Below are 20613 nucleotides of genomic sequence, written 5' to 3'. Positions count from 1 at the left end.
TTAGGGAGGAATGATACCTTGGTGATTTTCCTCCTGAATCTTTGTTCCCTCATTTCTTTATATCCTCGTCCTGTTTCTGCTGATCTTGGAATTTAGGACACAGGGTAGATGATCATGCTTATCTTAGGCTGTTTGAGTAATCTCAGTTCTTCTTGCCAAGATGCTAAAAGTTGGATTCTTGAGTCCAGTTGCATTTTATTGTTGGAAGTCCTTGCATTCTTAGTTTGGATTTTCTTTTCTCCTGTAGAGTATTCTAAATACCTATGGTGCCCCATAGGGTTAAGGCTTTTTTATTTTTCTTGGCTAATACATTTGATATGCTTCAAATTGCAAGGCTGTTATTATTTCCTATCAAAAAGGAAAATAGAAAAAAAAATTCCTGTTAAAGTTATATGCTTTATCCTCAAATATGTGTTTTCTGATAAATGAATAGTAAATAGTAGTGATATTTATTTTTGTACACTACCTGGTTGTGTTCTTCATTTGGGAAAGCTTCTTGAGTAACACAATTTTAGTTGTTTGCCATTCACTTTTTCTAGCTCTTCAAACATGTGTTTCTGGATTTTGGGATAACAAAGTTGAAGTTCGTGGCAGATGTTCCACTTTTAGAGGTTCTTTGGTCTGTACGAATGGAAAAAATTGGATAGTTCCCTTTTCTATCGTTGTTGTAGAAAAAAGGTGCTGTCATGCCCTCTATTCAGGTGGAAATTCAAGTCCCTTCTTCTTTTGGGTTTCTGTGATTAAAACATTCAAGGTATCCTCATCTCTGTTATAACCAACCAACTGGATGGTGGTCTAGAGATTCTTTTGAGATGGCTAGGATTTCGTTTCTGGAGTTTCTGGATTGTTTGAGGAGTTAACCCACCATAGGGTCTCTGTCTTGGTTTTTGCTTTTCCTATATGCTCTCTGGGTGCTAGGGATCAGTGGTGGAGCCACATAGTGCCTGGGGAGTGGGCTGCCCCAAAATCTAGAAAATCTTTTTGGTAAGAAGGAGATTTGATCCCTTTCCCAAGAGGCTTGCTTCAAATCCATAGCTACTACCAAGTTATATGACCTTTTTGTCTCCTTTTTTACCCCCGGGAAATAAATTCCTATATCTTGACCCTTTTCAACTTGATGCTTTTGCTAGGCCCACTTAGTATACTGATTTTGTCTATTAGAAAGCTTCCTTTTGGATTACCATGGCCCAAAGTTGGATTCTTCCCTCCATTGGTAGAATAATAACTTTGATAGGTGCTCATTGGAAGCCCTGATTGGGTATCTGAATGAAAATTCAGTGTCCATTGTGGAAACAGTACTAATGTATTTTCTATGCTGCATGGTTTGGTTGGGGATGGGTGGGGTGATCAAGGCTGTTAGTTCAGTTAGTGCCCTTTAGTTGCTCTTAGATGTGCAAGAGAACTAGGTTTTCCTATTTTCATTGAATGGCTGTGCTGTGTTTTTTTCTTGGACTAAAAATAATAATCAAATGCAATCAGATCTGCTGGCATAGTAAGACATTGATTTTTCGGCTTAGCTATTCTTATTGGGAATTTTTTAGTTGTCCTGGTCCCAAATATTTAGGCCATAACCTCAGTAACAAAGCCTCCAATATGATAAGCACATGATGTTTAGCAACCTTATGGCTGCTTGAAGATCAATCATGAAATGAACTCATTGGTTTCTTTATTCGTCGGACACGGTACATGGAAACATGCCAAGCGGAGAATATTTGAGCAGTGTTCCAAATCTCTAATCCCTTTCAAGAAAAAGGAACACTGCTAGTTCATCTTTGTAAGTGGGATGGCCTTTTCAGAGGAATTGCTTGTTCTATGCTAGTGCATGCTCTGTATTTTGTTTACTTTTCCTAGTGGTTGTGTCTGGGCTCAGTTTGATACTGACTTCTGGACTGTTAGCAGGCTATTCTGCTCTAAATTATCTCAAGTTAATTTCTGCAGTTCAATTGCAGATGATTAGAATTAAATAATGGTTAGGGTTAATACTCTGAAAGTAAATTGAAGCAGAGATTTGCTGGTGAGAATCTTAAGCATCATGTGGAGGTCTACAACTTTCTTCCCCTTCTTTGGTTGGTTTTGAGTTTGTGATGATAACTTATATTGAGAGTTTCAGTTTTAAACGTCTTTCATGATGTCTTGAAAAGAAACTTTTAATTCTGGTTGCTTGTATTTTCGCCTTTCATGATGATTTTTGAGTGAGACAAGGTCTTTGGGAGTCATATCGGGTCCCATATTTGGTTGCCAATGCCCGATAACGGCGAAGAGGTCTGCATCGTTAGAACTGCCCACCGCTTTTCGAGTTTACAGTGAATTGAAATATTTGGACATGATTTGGATAAATTACTTGCTTTTTTTATTTTTAAAACAGAAACTCCTCCATAAAATGCTTTGAGACTTTATTTTAAAAAAAAATAATGATTTTTAAAAACTATTTTAAAAGAATTGAAATATACTTATGCACTTCCTTTATATATATATATAGAAATTAGTAGTACAATTTATATGATAATTCTTATATAAAGAGTATGGAATTTTCTTGTATATTTAAAAATTGTTTTTAAAACTTTTAAAACTCTGAGATATTAAAATTTATTAATTTGTTAAATACGTTTTAAAAAATACCATCTCTTGAAAGTAAGTTTTGAAGAGTTTGATTATCATTTTTTTGTTTTTAAAAATAAAAAAATAAGAAACATATTATAGTGGCATTTTCGTTTTTCAAATTTTGTTTTTATTTTTAAAAATTGAAACATGTTTAATATTTATAAAAAATTATATATATAATTCAAAAATTATTCAGGTTTTCTATTTCTAGAAATGGGTAGAAAAGTGTGAAGCAGTACTAGTTTTTTTGGCATTTTATGAGGCACTTGCATTTGGAAAGAGAGTTGAGAGATGTTCAGAATGGGGGGTAAGTTTTTTAGAATGAGAGAGTTGAGGGATGACTCTTTCCCGTGTCAAAGCCTCTTTTAGATGATTCAGTCAAAATTTTCCATGTAAATTTGTTCCCATATTGGGACTTGTATCTCTCTAGGGAGAGGTGAATTCCTTAAGTGGCAGATGCATATGATTAGCCATGGCCGCAACTCAGCAACAATCATCTCTATTAATCAATTTTCAAATTCATCTTGGAATTGAGTGTCTCCAATTATAAGTCTTGAGAGGGAGGTTTAGTTGTCTTTTCCAATATTCAAATACATAAATCTTGCTGCTTCTATATAATATTTAGATCCAAATGAGTACTAGTGTACAATCATTCAGCCTCACTTCCAATGACTCCAGCCTCAGTTTGTCTCATGGGTGCTGATGACTCACCTTACCAGACCTTCAAATCTATACTCCATTGAAATGGGCTTCTCTCTTTGATTCACTTGCAGGCCACTCCCAGCTTAGTTTGACAATAGAACTAAGAAAAAAAAATGAAAAAAGAAAAGACCCCTTAGATTTACATGTTGAAGGGCTGGGATTATCAAGCTCCATCAGCTCTTCTTATCTGGAGATAAGCTATCTTGATATGTGAGGAGTAGTAATCATGGAATGTCTGATGCAGGAGCATCATCTTTATCACTATTTTCAGTATCAAGAAGATGCTTTGTCAATGTCTGTTCCTGATCTTGGCTTCCCACTCTCTTTTCTTCTGTTTTACCCCATAGAACCGAGTAAAGACCAAGCATAATGAGAGCTGCACCGATAATCCTGCAGGTGACCAGGATTTCCAAAAATATCAGTAGGATGAACTTTATAAGCTTGATGAATCTTGAAATTTCTATCACTTGTAGATTTCTTTTAGTAATTTTATTTGAATTTCTACATACCCTCCAAGGTATAACTGATCGCCAAGAATTAGAGATGCCATGACAGCGACTAAAAGTGTCTGCATGGGCTGGAAGACAGCAACAAAAACAGGACCTCCTTTTTGAATACACCATGTTTGAAGGGAGAAGACAATCCCAGCTGCCACAACTCCCTGCAAAGAAGTGGAAAGTAGACTAAATAAATAACATTTTATGAGGAGAAACTAATCTGAATCCCCAATATAATATACAGAGCATGTGATATAATCAAAAGATTCAAATAATTGAGTTTGAATGTATTACAGCATATAGAATTGTGAAAAGCTCTTCTCCTGATTGAATTTTCCAGAGCTCAGGGTTGGTTTCTACAAAGGCTGCTATGATCAAGAACTGGATCAATCCAAAGAAGCATGTAAATGAAGTGAGACTGAGTTTAGCTGGATAGTTCCTCAACACAGGTGCCTGCAAATCGAAATTCAAAAGTTCAGTAATGAGGGTGCATTCTCAATTCTCATGCATTTATGCAGGAGGTAAGCTAGTGTTCTTAGAAGTAGTTTTAGTATTAATAATTTATGGGGTTAAGATGAACAAAAGCTGACCTGAAGGACCATCCAACCAGCCCATGATAGGCAGTGTCCAACCAGGTATACACAGCCCCATGTCCAGTTCTGCATTTTCCTGGAATACATGTCTTCCTCCAAGGAATTTCCCGGTTGGGGATGTGTCTGGTGCAGAAGAGGAGGGCCCTTGTAGATAGTGATGATTGTGGCACCTCCTATACTTGCAATGGTTCCCAGCACCTTTGCCAGTCCATATCTCCTTGAGATATCAACCTTCTCAAGCCTGTGAAATCGAGGCAGAGAGAAACAGATCAGAGGAAAAGCTAATCCATAATAGAACTGATTCTGAAGAGCAAGGAGCTTGTCCTCAGTTACCTCAGAGCAAAAGCCATGACAAAAGTGATTGCTGGAACTGAGTTCTGCATTGCAGATGCAAAAGTTGGAGATGCATAATACAACCCCAAGAGATAAAAGCCTTGGTTTGCAGTGATTTCTGAGTTTAGAAACACAAGGCTGTGACAAACAGAAGAGAAAACAAAATCTTCATCAAAATCCAAGCTCATGTTTCTGCTTACCCCAGTGATGCTAGAAGGAAGAACTGAACCAGCAAAGAGAAAGTAAGAGGTGGTCTCTCCTTCCTGAAAATGCACAATACAACATTAAACCAAATACAATGAAGAAAACAAGCAATTAGCAAAGAAACCGAAAAAAGGGACTCACTTCTCTGAGAAATAAGCAAAAGGGCCCAACAGAAGCAGGGCAATGAGGTTCCTATAAACTGGGTATACAACCTTGCTGACACCAATGTTTAGTGCAACCCTGGAGACAATGTGAGTCCCTGCATAGCAGAGCTGCAGAACAAGCAATGCTACAAGAAGTTTTGTTTTCACAGAGACCATACTCTCACTTCCCATATTGGGTAATCTCCTTCTACTACCTTTGGCTCCTTTGGCTTTGGATGAAGTATGATTCAGCAAAGAGAAAGTGCTTATATAGACATAAAAGGAGAAAAGTTTAAAAGTAGTGCTGAATTATTTGTTGCATGAGGGCAGCAAACTGCCTCACAAGCATATGGGAAGGTAATCAATCATATGAGTTGATTATGAACTATTCATGTGTAGTATCATTTTTTGAAGGTTTGCCTTTGTATTTGCATGCAGTCTCTCCAATGTGTGAAGGGGTTATCTCAATGGGAATTGATTAATTGAATTTTGTTGGAGGAGACAAGGAGGAAGTAGACCATGTTGGACAGGTAGTTAGAGAAAGGCCAACCTTACACTTGAATTTTAGTAATTAAAATGTTTGGTATGACCATTGTCTCCACCATTATCTTTGGCAGTTGGAAATAATTGGCCAACATATCCATAAATTGTTGGATCTTTAGTTCTTCACTGAGAAATCTTGGAAAATCAAGGGATATTTGAAGGAGGTATTATCTATCTTTACCATTAGCAAATCAAATGTTCCATTCTTGATGTATAGAGTAAGAAAGAGAAATAGATTTGAATAATTATGTAAAGAAGATTTATCAAATTTAAATTTATATTTTATTTTTCATTATTTTTAATCCTTTTTCCTTATTATCTTTTTCACTTTTAGTTTCCATTATCCAAATATAGTCTTAATATCTTTTTTTATGATATAGAATGAAGTTATATTCCAAAGAGATACTTACACTAAAACACCCTGTTAAAAAGTTAATTTGAAAGCCATCCAAAACTAAAACTAAGATTGTTGGATGTAAATTTTTAACTATATATGAACTTCCAAAATGACTTACTTTATGTGATTATATAATTGAGTACTTTAAAACAAAAGAGGTTTAAATTGTGATTTTTTATTTTTTATTTTTGAAGAGGAATATATTTTTGTAAGAAGACTTGTAAGATGTGTTTTAAATATTTATTTTAAAGGGTTAATTTCATTGACCTCCTCCAAGTCCGAGGTTTTAGCTAAATACACCTAATCCTTGTTGGTTTGAAATTTCATTACATGATTCCCCTATCATTCTCATTTGATATTTTTATTTATCTCTCCTATAATTCAAAATAAGGAAGATATTTGATGAATTAGTTGTATTTAGCTAAAACATTAAGGGAGGTGAGTGAATTTAACCCTTACTTTAAATTTAAAAGAGACTTGAGCCAAAATCATTTTAATTGCAAATTCAAGGCTTTGACATTAAATAATAAATATAAGATTTTAATTTTTCAATGATAGACCAATAATATATGTGAAAATAATTAAGGCTCTATTTAATTTTTTACCTGAATTTTTAATACATTTAAGATGTTGTAATACTATTTTTTAAATTATTATTTTAATATATTTCATTTGAATAACAAAATTAAAAAAAAATTAAAATTTTACATGATGTACGAAGTCTTTTGCATGAATTTCTATTCAATTTTTATATCTTTATCAAATGTGAAAAGACATGCTAATTCAAATTAACATGTACGACTATGATGCATGATTTATTTCAAGATTCTCGAATTTTGTTTGTTTGTTCTTCTAATCAAGAAGAAGACTAGAAGACCGTTATTATTTTCTTATTATTTTTACTCTTATTGAATAGATTAAGGATTTTTTGAGGAGATACCAAGAAAAATGTCTTCATTAGCACAATAGTTTTTATTTGAAAATGTTGAGGTTCATGCATATAGTAACAAAAATTTCAAGATGCTTGTATATGAGTTTTTCATACTATACTCTATTGTCTTCTTCAAGACATTCCATCTACTCTTTTCCTTTTTAAAAATCATCTACTACTAAAAAAATGATGATTGAACCACTAACCCTATTATCTCTCTCTCCACAATCATTCACTAACCAATCATCAATTGAGGCCATGAGAGAAAGCCCCATAAAATATTACTTTGTATAAGCTTGTGTCTCTCACAAAATATAGTGAATATCAAAGATAATCTTCATTGTATGCATGCCTTTTGAGGACAAACATCTCAATTCAATACAAGTTTTACACTGAAAATTAGATTTGGGAGAGCTGGAGAGGGACAAACATCTCACTAGATATCATTTTAACATAGAAAAACTGATCAATTAACCACAATGAAATCAGAGATCAGCAGCTTAACAAGAAATGAGTCGAGATTTTTCTTTATGGGAACCTCCTCATTCATGAACCTCCTTCAATCAACTTGGTGCATGAAGGTTTCAACAAAGGGGCAATTTGGAAACAGTAAGAATATTCCATCTTGGGTCTTATGTATTGTGCCATAAAAAAAGAGGGGAAGGCTTGTTTAATTGGAATATAGATTTCAATCATTTTGGACAACATGGGGTTGTCTCAAATCTCATTATTTGCTTTGGCAGAACCCTAATTAATTTTTTTGAAGCTTTCAAAGACTTCATTTCAAATCATTATTTATGTCAAAAGAATCCCAACAGAGTCAATACTAACATGCAGTCATGGTGACATATGAAAATCACATGTTTGTGTAAAGCAGCCACCTCTGCTCCAAGTCTATAACACCTTTGCATCACTTGAATTGCATATAGGTACAATAATAGAGAGATTTTCATGAGAAAGAGTTATGCAATTCTGAATTACTTTTTCACACATAATGCAGAAAATGCTTTATCATAGGACTTCCTCTCATTCTCACCGAAAAGTTTTTCAGGTCCAAACTAAGGGTTTATTCAAGATTTTAACAAGTAGATGCACCCTGACAAATATTCTGTTGCGGTAGCTAAAAGGTACAAGGACAAATATGCTTCATCCTAAAAAATTATAGGAAAAATGTGAAAGGAAGGGTAAAGAGAAAGAAAGGGAAAACAAAGAAAAGGGTTTGGGACAAAAGGTTTTTCCTTCATTCTGTATTCAACATGATTTATCTTTTAAACAGAGAAAGAAGATTGAAATAGTAGTGAATTTTAAGGATTGTTTATTTTATTTATTTCCTTGTTTTCTATTCTCATACAAGTTTGGTATTGGGAGAAGAATCAAAATAAAGGGTAGAGAAAGTATGGGCCACAAATGGGGATGATGATGGTGAAGGAGTGCTGAATTCAAATTCTCTGTTTCTATAGAAAGGTTAAACCAGAGCATAAAAAGGGGAAGAGCATCCATAGAATAGAACTTCTAAGAAAATCCTTTTTCCATTCAATATTTTCAAATTTCATCAAACAGATACTAACTACTACTCTACATGCTTTGATTGCTTTGGTAGAGGATGGTCCAAGCACACATACAAATGCAAAATACAGGCTTTAATTGCTGAAATAGAAGAGGTTGGTCCAAGAACATCAACAAGGGCAATGTATGCCTCCATGCACTGACCCAACAAGACAATGATATCAGCAAAGAAGGATACAACTCCATCTCACATCAAGTTCGTAAAAAATAACACTAGGGACTCTTCTATCATGGGAATTTGTTTTGGTGACAACTAAACTCTTTAATAAACACAGTATGAGGCTTGTTGCATGTCAACACCATGATCACGTTGATAATGGAGAAGTCTTGAGGATCAAGGCATATGTTCCTACAAATTAAAAGAAAAAAAAAAGGATTACTTGTGAATCAGTTAAAGCCATAAACTTGAACATATGATCCTAAGAAAAGCATAAAATTTTAGAGCAATCAAATACAGCCACTATTTCACTGATTAGTAATAAAGAACCATGTAGCTGTAAGAGTAAATATGAATCAAATTTGGAATTCCATTACATCTCAATAAAGCTTAAAAAAAACTGTTTTATATGTGGAAGGTGAAGAGTGCTAACAAAAGGAAGCATAATCAAATAACTAATCATCAAGGGAAAAGGATAAAAATAAAGGACTAAATCATTGCAGTCAAAATGAAATCAGTTCTGTTAAAATACAATTTACCCAAATTCCCTTACAGGTTGAACAGCATCTTGCTCAGCACCCTTTTTCTAAATTATTACACATTTCAATTATTTATTAGAGTAAAACAGCAAATAAGAGCAGTCACAGATTTACTGCTTGCCTAACACCCAAATGCATGCAGCTGTTGCACTTATCATGCCAAACCCCTGATGAGAATTCACAAAAGACAAACAGGGAAAGTGATATCTTAAGCAACACTTGAGAAAACTCCAAGCAATTTTACAAGTTCTCTAGGACTTTTAATCAAGTCAAATAAGAAAGGACAGAGCAAGCTTCTACAAGTACAACCAAGCTAATCATGATATACACACAATCTAAAAAAAAAAAATCACCTTTTGGAGTCCTCAAATAACAATCAAAGCAAAACAACGTAGAAAATGAGTGCATTCAAAATGGATTGGTAAGAAAATGAAACGGATTTAAGTTTACTTATGGCCTACTTGACACAGGGTTAATTTCTAGAGAAGAGCTTTGCTAAAAAGATATGTGTAAGGGCTAGGGTGTATATTGGAGAGGAGTCCTCTTCGCTCTTAAGATTTTTGGAGTGGCTAGCGGCCACTTAAGGGTGGGTAATGATGATTGTTTTTTGTATTCTTGTTTTAGGCTTATTTGTATACTCCCTGTATGCTTTGTGGCCTTTGCCCTTTAATATATTTGTGTTTATCTATCAAAAAAAAAAAAAAAAGATGTGTAAAGAAGAGCTTTTATTTAACCTGAAGAAATTTTAAATTTTAAAATCTCTTCCTATATAAGCTCTTTTATAAAAGCATATCCCCCATAACTTTTGAAAAGAACTTTTAGACCTCAATATTCTTCTACTGAATGTGCTTCATTGCATAATCACAAATCCTGTAAAGCTCTTTAGCAGTTATGAAGAGCTTTTAGGGAGTTAAAAAGATAGTACTAAATGGGGGCTTAATATTGGTCTTCAAGCGTTATGTCATTGCATTTGTCTCAATTATTGAAATTACTCAAGGTTCCAGTGTTCTCATTTGGAAAGAAGAAGAAGGCCTTAATATTGGTCTTAAAGACCTTCCACTTCTTTCCAAATGAGAACACTGGAACCTTGAGTAAGAACACTGGAATCTTGCATAATTTCAATAATTGAGCCAAACACAATGTCATAGTGCTTTAAAACCAATATTAATCCTTTTCCTCTTTCCAGATGAGAAAGCTGGAATTGCATGACCAAATTACTCTAATTCAAGGAGCTCTACAGGCAATCCCATATTTTATTAATTCCAGAACTGAAATGGAACCAATGGCATATCAAAAACACCACACATGCCCCTTAACCTTTCAATTAATCATTCAACACTTGAGTATATAGTTGTTAGGATGAGTAGCTGTGGTTTCTGATCTACAACAGTTTAAGTATTTAAACAATTTAATCTCACATGAAGATCTTTTCGTATTCCATCCTTAATTATCCAGAATGAAAAGATTTAGGAATTAAACTATACAAGCAAAAATTTATTGCTTTAATGGATTAAACATTTGCACAATGTTGAAATGATTTAAAAAAAGTACCTGGAACTAAAGTTTTCCCAGCAGTACCTGAAGGGCATTTTCCTCAAGAGACTCATTATCCCCCCAAAGACCTAAATTAGAAAAATTCAAATGAAAACCTTCACAAGAGAACAATGTCGAACGAAGTAACAAAATTTTAGTTAGTAGTGAATATGAATTGGAGTCAAAAGAATTACTAGATGTATTCATGCCATCAAATGTGGCCATGTTGGCAGCTTTAACATCTACATGCAGCTGTCATAAAACAAAACAAATGAGGCATGAATCAGGGGAAATCAAGTCCAAACAGGAAAAAATGTACTGCAGCAAGTAATACCAAAAAGAAGTAATATTGTCATGAAACTTAAGTGTATGAAAAGTATGAGAGATTGTAGAAAACAATATGCAATAGTTCCCTGAGAACCCATGGAAGCAAAAGTTAACAAATAGGAAAGCAAGTATGTGAGTGTGTGTGTCTATATATACATATGTCCACAAATGAAGTAAATAGAATAATGGAATAGATCTCACTCTGCTGGAAAGGATGGCAAAGGGGCTGTCTAATCAGTTAACCTTCAACAGGTCACCTTATTGGTACACGTTGGCCCATACACAAGCTAGGGGCAGAGATGAAATGGTGAGTTCCAACTTCAATTGAGACAGGCAAGGGTTCTAGCAGGCCAGCCAAATATCAACTCCCTTTACTCACATTTTTTTTGGTACTGTTAAGGCATTGTAGTAATAAGTAACTTTGGGAAAATTTCTATACCATGTAGGAGGAATGATCAAACATACTTCTGATGTCAGGAAGCAAAAAGCAAAGGGACTTTCAGCTCTAAATTACAGCTGAAAGCATGTAAATCATCATATGTTACTGAAGAAAACTAAATACTTTATTTTTGAAGGAGAATTTGAGCCTTGTTTAGGATAGGAGATCCCATCCCAAACCCACCATAATACCATCCCTACATATGAAAAAGAAGCGTTTATGTATGTCAATGTTTGAAAGTTGATGTGTGCAAACTCTCGAGGAAAAAGAAATTAAAACTTGAAAGAGATTAAACAACAATGGAGGCAATGAATGCAGTATAATTTTTCAATCATGTAAAATCAAAAGCCATTGTTTTATCATGACAGAGCTCCATGCCCACAACACTATCTTATTAGAAAAAAAGGCACTAGTCAAGAAAATACAAAATCAGACATTTGAACTACCAAATCCACACTCTCAATACTTTTGCAAAGCTCAAAAACAAACCAATGGCGTTTAATCCAAAGAAGGGAACATTGTCCACACGGGGGAACCTGATCTCCCCAGCTGGCAGCACACAGAAGCAGATAAACTGAAGAATTCTCCTGGAAATAATGAAAAGAAGGTGCAGTTGCCACACATCCCACTGATTTAAGATCCCCAACTTTAAATGAAAACATGATCTTGACATGCAAGAATAACTGAGGAACATCAGTCTTAGAAGGACAACTGAGTCTTGGCAACTCAACACAATATCAGACGAGATGCCATAAAAAGATAAACAGTGTATACAGGTAGATAAATCATTGGAAAGGTGAAAAATAAAACAAAAATTCAAGCACTAAAATGATTAAAACAAATAGCCTTGTCCAAGTGATTAAATTATCTTTTATACAATTATCAAACTGGGAGGAGTATTCATGCTAAATTGGAAGATGGAGATAGGCCATCCCAAGTGGAATTTGAGAATTACCTTTGTAGATTTCCAGTTTCTGCCCTGTCTGAATGCCACATTTTTCATTGAAATCTTGAGGGACAACCATGTTGGTGAGCCTAACCTGCTTTCCAAGAGGCAAGTAGTCTTTCCAAGAGACACAGAGATGATGCGTTGAACATGCCAGAGATACAGCCATGTTGTTGTTGCTTTTGTCAATAGACAGCAGGTAAGATGGATAATCACCATATCCTATTCATGTAGCCCAATTGTAAATTTGATCATCATGTCCACAGATACAAAACTACATATTGTGGGTAAGGCTAACTTCTAGGTTACTTAACACAGTAAATTAATGTTGAAGACAGATTAGAACACCAGCCTGTTATGTTTGAATTGTTCTAGCATTTAAATTTATAATCTGCAGTCACCACTCTGAAGCTATACCACATCCATGCAGTTAGTCACATGGCATCCTGGATTAGGAGCACTTTGCAAAACCTCCCAACTATCTAGAAGAATGGCAGACACTGTTTCTCCTTAAACACCTCCTATCATATTTCATTTCATTCCATCAAGCTTGCAGAGTCCACCCTCCTGGCTTTCCATAATCCATCAATCACATACTTGCATGTCAGTGGATTTGGCAAAAGCCCCATTTTCAGCATCATATCCTGGATCTCCAATGACCTAGCAATGTCACCCTTTGCACTGGTAATTCTGATAAGTGCATTAAAACTTTCTGTGTCATGAATTTGGAATTCCTTGGCCAAGAAGCTCAATAGTGATTCTGCTTTATCAATATCATTTTCCCTGCAGTACCCATAAAATAAAGCCCTGCAAATTTCCAAATCAGGTAGAATGCCAGATGCAACCATTTCACCCACTAATGATTCACCCTCCATACTTCTACTTAATCTACTCAAGCAGCCTATAACAGCTCTATAAGTAGCTAAATTGGGCTTTATTTCGTTATCAACCATCTCCATTTTCAGTAGTAAAGCCTCTGCTATACAATCACATTGGCAGAATGATTTGATTAACTCATTATAAATCTCCAACTCAGGCTTGTGGCCATCTTGAGACATTCTCTCCAAAAGGTTCTTGGCTGCAAAAGGCCGATTCTCCCGACACAAAGCCACTATTAGGTAAGAATAAATATCCTGTGATATTGAAACTCCAAATCTCTGAAGCTCCACAACCAAATTCAAAGCTGAAAGAAATTTACCCTCTTTCCCATATCCTTCCACAAGTACCCAACAAGTGAAACTGTCTGGAGAGATCCCATTCCATATCATGTCATGCAACAATGACCTTGATTCTTGCATCTTTCCCTCCTTGCAATAACCATGAATAAGAGTGTTGTATGTTACAATATCTGGACTCAGCCCTCTATGAACCATCCTATGGAAGAGCTGATGAGCTTCTCTCACCCTCCCTTCTTTACAAAGACCATTCATCAAGGCAGTATATGAAACCAAATCTGGCACCACACCCCTCCTATACATGATCTTATACAGATAAAATGCATCATCCAGCCTTCCTTTCCTACAATAGCTATTTATCAGTGTATTATAAGTCACAATATCAGGGTCGAACCCTTCTTCTTCCATCTTCTCTAAGAACTTGTTCACCTTACCTGTATCCCCATCCTTGCATAGAACGTGAGTCAAAATATTAAATGTATACAAATTTGGAGCTATCCCAAATCTTTCCATTTCTTCATAAACTTCCCAACACCGATCAGTATAATTCAGCTTCAACAATCCATTCAAAAGATAATTTGAGGTAATCACAGTGGGGACAAAACCAACCCTTAGCATCCTCCTAAAACTTCTTAAACCCTCTCGAACCCGCCCCATTCTCAGATAGGCCTTAACAAGCATATCGAAGACAACAGGGTCCCAATTACAATCTTCAGTACACAAAATCAAATTTTTGAAAACATCTTCACTGGGCAAATCATCCTTAACCAACTCCACCAATTCACATAAAAATTTCATTGCTTGGGAAAAATTCCTAGACCATGCCAACGTATGAACGACAATACAATAGTTCTGGGTACTGGGTCTCAGACCCAGATCATCTTTTACCCAATTGAAGAAAGAGAGAGCCGTGAAGGAATCAGATTGGCATCTCAACAGAACCCTAGAAATTTCCTGGGCGCCCAGATGAGGGAGAAGCGCATTCACTTCTGTGTGAAGAAGGGCAAGATTGGAATTGTGTTGCTTGAGATTAGAGCAGATGAGATTGACAATGTTGTTGGGGTTTTGGGTTTGGGGGAGAAGGTGATAGAGTGAGTTTGAGATTGAATTGGTTTGAGATTGGTTAAGGGTTTGCAGAGATGAAGAAGAAGAAGAAGAATAGGGAAATTTTGGTATAAAGATGAAGCCCAAAACTGGTAATGAGAGTGGGTATTTGTAGAGATTAAGCTTAATAGCATGGATTGAAGTAGGATTCATAATGGAACTAGCGTACCTAGGGTCCAGATACGGGGGACAAAGCTTTGGAATCCGCAGTTCAGGGGTTTGGAACCGACTTTGTATGAAATAACTGTCAAAACAAATCATTCAGAATCCCCCCCCTCCCCACACTAACCCTAAAATAGAAACGGGTCAAGCCGGCTTGCGACCGGGGATGGGCCGGATGGCAATCAGATGAAGTTTTTTGGAAGGGAAAATTATTAATCCCTAAAAGGAATTTTCAAAAATTGATCATCATAAAATTTCAATCATCTATGATTTGATTAAGTTTAATTATTGTTTTATTATTATTGAAATATTTAAAATAAGGAAAATTTTGTTATAAAATTATGATATAGTACATAAAAATGCTATTCAACTTAAAGTTATTGTTTTTTATTTTCTTAATTTTATAATTTCATGAATGATAAAATGTTCTAAAAATTAGATTAATTAAATGTAAAAAAAAAAAAAATCAATTAGATGACTTTTGATTTAAAATAAACTTTGAATAGATGTAACATTTGGTTTTCAAATATATAACTTTGAAATTATTATTAATATAATAAAAAAAATCTTATGCAACTTAGAAGAAAAAAATATAGGGATAATTCTCTATCTCCTAATACTCTTTTTCTTTTCTTTTCTTTTCTTTTTTAAGTATTAAAAAAAAGAAAAAAGAACAACCATATTATAGAAAGTGTTAGAAAAAGTGAGAATATTGTTTTCCAAAAAAAACACACAAATTTAAGGTTATTAAATTTTTTAATATTATACATTCTTACCAGAAATTTTCAACTTTTTTGGAGGGTACTTAAAAAAAGAAAGAGCAACCATTTTATAACAAGTGTTGAAAAGAGAATGTTGTGAAATTAGTTTGATTAAACTATGTTACACCTTCTTTCTTTTTTTTCTTTTTTTCTTTTTTTAAGAAAAAAAAAAGATAATTTAATGTTATTTAATATTTTACTTTACACATTCTTATTAAGAATTTTCAAAATTTATTTCCCTTAGGGTCTTCATATATTTAAAAAGCCCAAGACATAACTAAGGTATTGTACACAGTCAACAATGTTCTTCTCCGGCTAACTTCTTCCAGATAAGCAACAAATGTTTCTGTAATAAAGTGTGTTCGGAGGCAAGTAGCAAATGTTTCTGCAATAAAGTGTGTTCAAATGGTTTTTTCAGATACACCCCTTTGAAGCTTAAGTCAATTTTTTGGAAGAGACAGACAATAGCATAGAAAGCTTTTTTTTCATCCCTGAATTCCAATATATAATGGTTTTTTATATTAACAAAGTTGTAACATTTCATGTGCTTCTTTACTACTTTAAATGTTAATAATTAGTCTTATAAACAACGATTTTCAAGCTTAAAGTTAGACATTTATACTTGTAATTTACTATTTGTATAATGGTTCGAAATATTTATTACTTGTGCAATGAGTATGGATATTGCCCAGATAACCCCTTGCATGACTAACACCTAGACAAATAAGGAACTTATACCTTGGTGGTTGCGGGGTCCCACATAAGGCGTAAAATTTTTCTACAATTTAGGCATAATGTGCAACACAAGACACATGCTTGAATGAAGTGAAGTGTGACCTGATTTGCATGTCAATTTTATACTAATTCAATTAATTAAAAATTTAAAACTTCAAACATTTACAATAAGCATTTAATAAAAAGGTGTTAGAAAAAATAGGCTAATCAAACTTAAGGTAATCACCTCAAAGGGGGGCAGGTGAATAAGGTAATGGTTTCTTTTGTAAAATTAAATTATGTGAATGTAAAAGAGATTTATATACAAATATATAATAAAACGATATAAAAACAATTATATATACAGTAAAAGAGTGAGGAAGAGATAATGCAAACACGAGTTTTTTATAATGGTTCAACGCAACTCGACCTACGTCCATTCTCCCCTAACTTCAATCTCAAGCTTGAGATTCCACTAATAAAAAAATGATTATAAGTTGTAATATTTAGTAACCATTTTGTCATTTTAGATTAACCAATTGTTTCTCTTCGATGATGTTGAGGAGGTGTGACAGTGAACGACAAGAAATAGAAATACATTATTAATAATAAAAGATTCATAGAATAAAAATGTGTTTGATAGTAATTTTAGAAAGTATTTTTAGTCTTTTTAACACTTGAATTTTTTTATCTTTCAAGTATTAAATAGGTTAAAAACACTTTTTAAAATCATTGTCAAATGCACACCAAAAGTGTGTTTGACAGTAATTCTAGAAAACGTTTTTATCGTTTTTAACACTTGAATGATAAAATTTTTCAAGTATTAAAAATGTTAGAAATGTTACTTAGAATTATTATCAAACAGACTCTAAATTATAATTTATAAAAATATTTAAGTAAATGATAACCTGATTTTAAGATAATAAAATTCTTATTTGATGGAACTTATTTGTTTAAGTGATTATTTGGGAGTGTTTTTAAGGGAGTGAAAAGTGTTTTTTAATAATTAAAAGTATTTTTATTATAAAAGAAAACATGTATTTATTAAAGTTTTAAAAATTAAAGAATTATTTGAAATGATTTTTGGACTAATATTTTATAAGACATCACTAAAATATTATTAAAACTATATTTTTATTGTAAATTCAAACATTAACAACCTTTATTTTTAATAATAGTTTACTTTGATAACATTATTAACAGAAATATTAAATACTAAAAACACATTTACAAAATCATCATTTTAAGAATAATTCTAAAATTTTGAAATTCCGTTTGTTCTTGGATACATAATTGTATTGAAAAATATTACATACAAATTATTATATTTGCTTTAAAAAAAAGAAGTAAAAATGAGAAAATATCACTTTTTTAAATAATAATGTTATTGCATCCATTTTTTTGTTACTTGATTTATCTCTTTGTATTTGGAATCAAGGAAGCTTGGAGAAGAAAAAAAAAAGAATTAAAGCCTTGATTTTTTGCATTCAAGAAATAAAAATTTTGTGAGAGAAAATTTGAATTAATTTAGGAATAATTTTTTTTTAATGAAAAACATGAAATTTGTAGAGAGAAACAACCTTAAAATTTAAAATATTATATTGCTTTTTACAGAAATATTTCTTTTACTATTGAGTTTAAAATGAAAAGTCAGTGGGGATATTATGCTTGTCTCCTCCATGTAGGTTGAACGGAAATGGACACATATAGAAAGCTGGTATCTGTGAAATCAAGGGCCTTCTTTTTGGGCAAGTTAACAAATATTTTTAAAATGAATTCTTACTTTTTATTTTAAGTTGGAAGCCGGCAGCTCTGTCGTTTGCTGAATACAACCGGCGGGATGATTCATGATTATATATTTATATTAAAACTCATTAATTTAATTAGATTGCCAAAGCTGAGCACCTCCGCTTATCAATGGTTCCGCCTGGATCATTCTTCGCTAGATTCAACACATAAACACCTTTCCGCACAGCCATTTCTGATCTTGTGGTTTCAATTATTATTCCCTGCTTATCTGCAACATGGCTGAATCGTTTGCTTTTGCCATAGCTGACGGAGTTTTGGGGAAGTTGGGCTCTGCTCTCATCCAAGGAGTCGGCCTTGCTTGGGGTGTTCAAACCGAGCTGGAAGAGCTCAGGGATACTTTATCCACCATCCACGCCCTGCTCTTAGACGCTGAGGAGAAGCAAGCAACCAATCGTCAGATTAGCGATTGGCTTGGAAAGCTCAAACTCGTCCTTTATGATGCAGAGGATGTGCTCGATGAATTTGACTATGAAGCTTTGCAGCAGCAGGTGGTGGCCAGCGGAAGCATTACAAAAAAGGTACGCAGTGTCATTTCCAGTCCAAAATCGCTAGCGTTCCGTCTTAAGATGGGCCGTAGAGTGAAGAACATTAGAGAGAGATTAGACAAAATTGCAGCTGATAAGTCTAAATTCAATCTCAACGAGGGTGTTGCAGACAGGCGTGTAGTGCCAAGCAAACGGGAGATGACCCACTCCTTTGTTCGTTCTTCCGATGTTATCGGGAGAGACCATGATAAGGAAAATATTGTTGGACTTTTAAAGCAATCTAGTGATACTGAGAATGTTTCTATTATTCCCATAGTTGGGATTGGGGGGCTAGGCAAGACAACTCTGGCTAAACTTGTGTATAACGATGAGAGGGTGGCGGGCCATTTCCCAATTAAGATGTGGGTTTGTGTGTTAGATGAGAGTGATATTGAAAATCTGGTGAAGAAAATCCTTAAGGAGATGAAAGGTGATGAAAAGTACAGTGACTTCTCCATGGAGCAGTTGCAGAGTCATCTTAGAAATGCATTAGATGGTGAAAAGTTCTTGCTGGTTTTGGATGATGTGTGGAATACAGATCGTGAGAAGTGGCTTAAGCTGAAGGACTTGCTCATGGACGGTGCCAATGGAAGCAAAATTCTTGTAACTACACGCAAGAAATCAGTTGCTTCAATCATGGGCACTTTTCCCATGCAAGAATTAAAGGATCTTTCCCATGAGGATTGTTTGTCTTTATTTGTGAAATGTGCATTTAAGGATGGAGAAGATAATCAATATCCAAACCTTCTAAAAATTGGGGACCAGATTGTTGAGAAATGTGCAAGGGTTCCTCTTGCTGTGAGAAGTTTAGGGAGTTTACTTTATTCAAAAAGGGGTGAACATGATTGGGTATCCATTAGAGATAGCGAAATTTGGAAATTAGAACAAGGTGAAAATGGTATTATGGCTGCATTAAGGCTGAGCTATTATGATTTGCCTCATCACTTGAAACAATGTTTTGCCCTTTGTTCGATATTTCCCAAAGATTTCAAATTTGATAATAAGTTCTTGATCCCATTTTGGATAGTGCAAGGCCTCATTCAATTATCTGGACAAAATGCAAGAATGGAGGACATTGGCGAGACATATATTAATGAACTATTATCGAGATCTTTCTTTCAAGATGTTGAGCAGTTGACACCAGGAGTACTATATGAATTCAAAATGCATGATCTTGTACATGAACTTGCCATGTTTTTTGCACAACCTGAGTACTTCACACTAAGTTTTCATAGTTAAGATATCCCCAAAAGGACTCAACATGTTGCATTTTCTAATATTGATTGGCCAAAAGAAGAGTATGAAGCTTTAAGATTTTTGGAGAAGCTAAACAATATTCGTACTGTTTATTTCCAAATAAAAAATGCAACACCTAGAAGCAAATCATTTGTTAGTGCTTGCATCTTGAGATTCAAATTTATATGGGTGTTAGAGTTAACTAACTCTAGTTTTGAAAAGCTGCCTAATTCGATCAGTAGTTTAAAGCATCTAAGATACTTGAGCCTAAATGGGAATAAGAGCATCAAGAAACTCCCTAATTCCATTTGCAAGTTGTACCATTTGCAAACTTTGATGCTAGGTTAATGTTCAGAACTTGAAGAATTCCCAAGAGGCATATGGAGTATGATCAGTTTGAGGATGTTGATAATAACAATGAAAGAAAAGGATTTATCGAGAAAGGAAAAAAGGTTAAGATGCTTGAATTCTCTTCAAATTTTACAATTTGTTGATTGTCTCAATTTGGAATTTTTGTTTGAAGGAATGAAAAGCCTTATTGCACTTCGAATATTAAGTATTAGCAATTGTCCAAGTTTGGTTTCTTTGTCACATAGTATAAAACTCCTAACTGCATTAGAGGTTCTGGTGATTAGAGATTGTGAAAAAATTGAATTCATGAATGGAGAAGCAGAAGG

At 34.1% G+C, this 20613-nt stretch overlaps 3 protein-coding genes across 6 annotated transcripts; 1 reads left to right on the top strand and 2 right to left on the bottom strand.

Annotated features, from left to right (window-relative positions):
• Window positions 1-3527: 3527 nt before the first annotated feature.
• On the bottom strand, window positions 3528-5516 carry LOC117904174 (WAT1-related protein At3g18200-like). Its single transcript, XM_034816687.1, has 7 exons — window positions 5072-5516; window positions 4927-4989; window positions 4727-4864; window positions 4391-4634; window positions 4095-4253; window positions 3813-3964; window positions 3528-3693 (listed from the first exon to the last, which is right to left on the bottom strand). Exons 1-7 carry the CDS (start codon window positions 5263-5265, stop codon window positions 3528-3530), a joined length of 1116 nt encoding a protein of 371 aa, XP_034672578.1. The 5' UTR covers window positions 5266-5516.
• A 2908-nt stretch (window positions 5517-8424) lies between these two features.
• LOC117934505 (pentatricopeptide repeat-containing protein At5g40400-like) lies at window positions 8425-14957 on the bottom strand. Of its 4 annotated transcripts, XM_034856219.1 has the most exons (5): window positions 12461-14957; window positions 11268-11701; window positions 10934-10991; window positions 10758-10828; window positions 8425-8859 (listed from the first exon to the last, which is right to left on the bottom strand). In XM_034856219.1, the coding sequence occupies exon 1, from the start codon at window positions 14881-14883 to the stop codon at window positions 12988-12990; it is 1896 nt and encodes a 631-aa protein (XP_034712110.1). In that variant the 5' UTR covers window positions 14884-14957; the 3' UTR covers window positions 8425-8859; window positions 10758-10828; window positions 10934-10991; window positions 11268-11701; window positions 12461-12987. The 4 variants fall into 4 exon arrangements, with proteins under 4 accessions (XP_034712110.1, XP_034712108.1, XP_034712109.1 ...); XM_034856217.1 differs by having other exon boundaries at window positions 10934-11701; XM_034856218.1 differs by lacking the exon at window positions 11268-11701.
• Window positions 14958-18391: 3434 nt separating this feature from the next.
• LOC117904173 (disease resistance protein RGA2-like) lies at window positions 18392-19939 on the top strand. Its single transcript, XM_034816686.1, has one exon. The coding sequence runs from the start codon at window positions 18392-18394 to the stop codon at window positions 19937-19939; it is 1548 nt and encodes a 515-aa protein (XP_034672577.1).
• Window positions 19940-20613: the final 674 nt, after the last annotated feature.

The sequence above is a fragment of the Vitis riparia genome, chromosome 17 (genome assembly GCF_004353265.1).
Source record: "Vitis riparia cultivar Riparia Gloire de Montpellier isolate 1030 chromosome 17, EGFV_Vit.rip_1.0, whole genome shotgun sequence".
NCBI lineage: Eukaryota > Viridiplantae > Streptophyta > Magnoliopsida > Vitales > Vitaceae > Vitis > Vitis riparia.
This window is presented reverse-complemented; position numbering and strand designations above follow the sequence as displayed.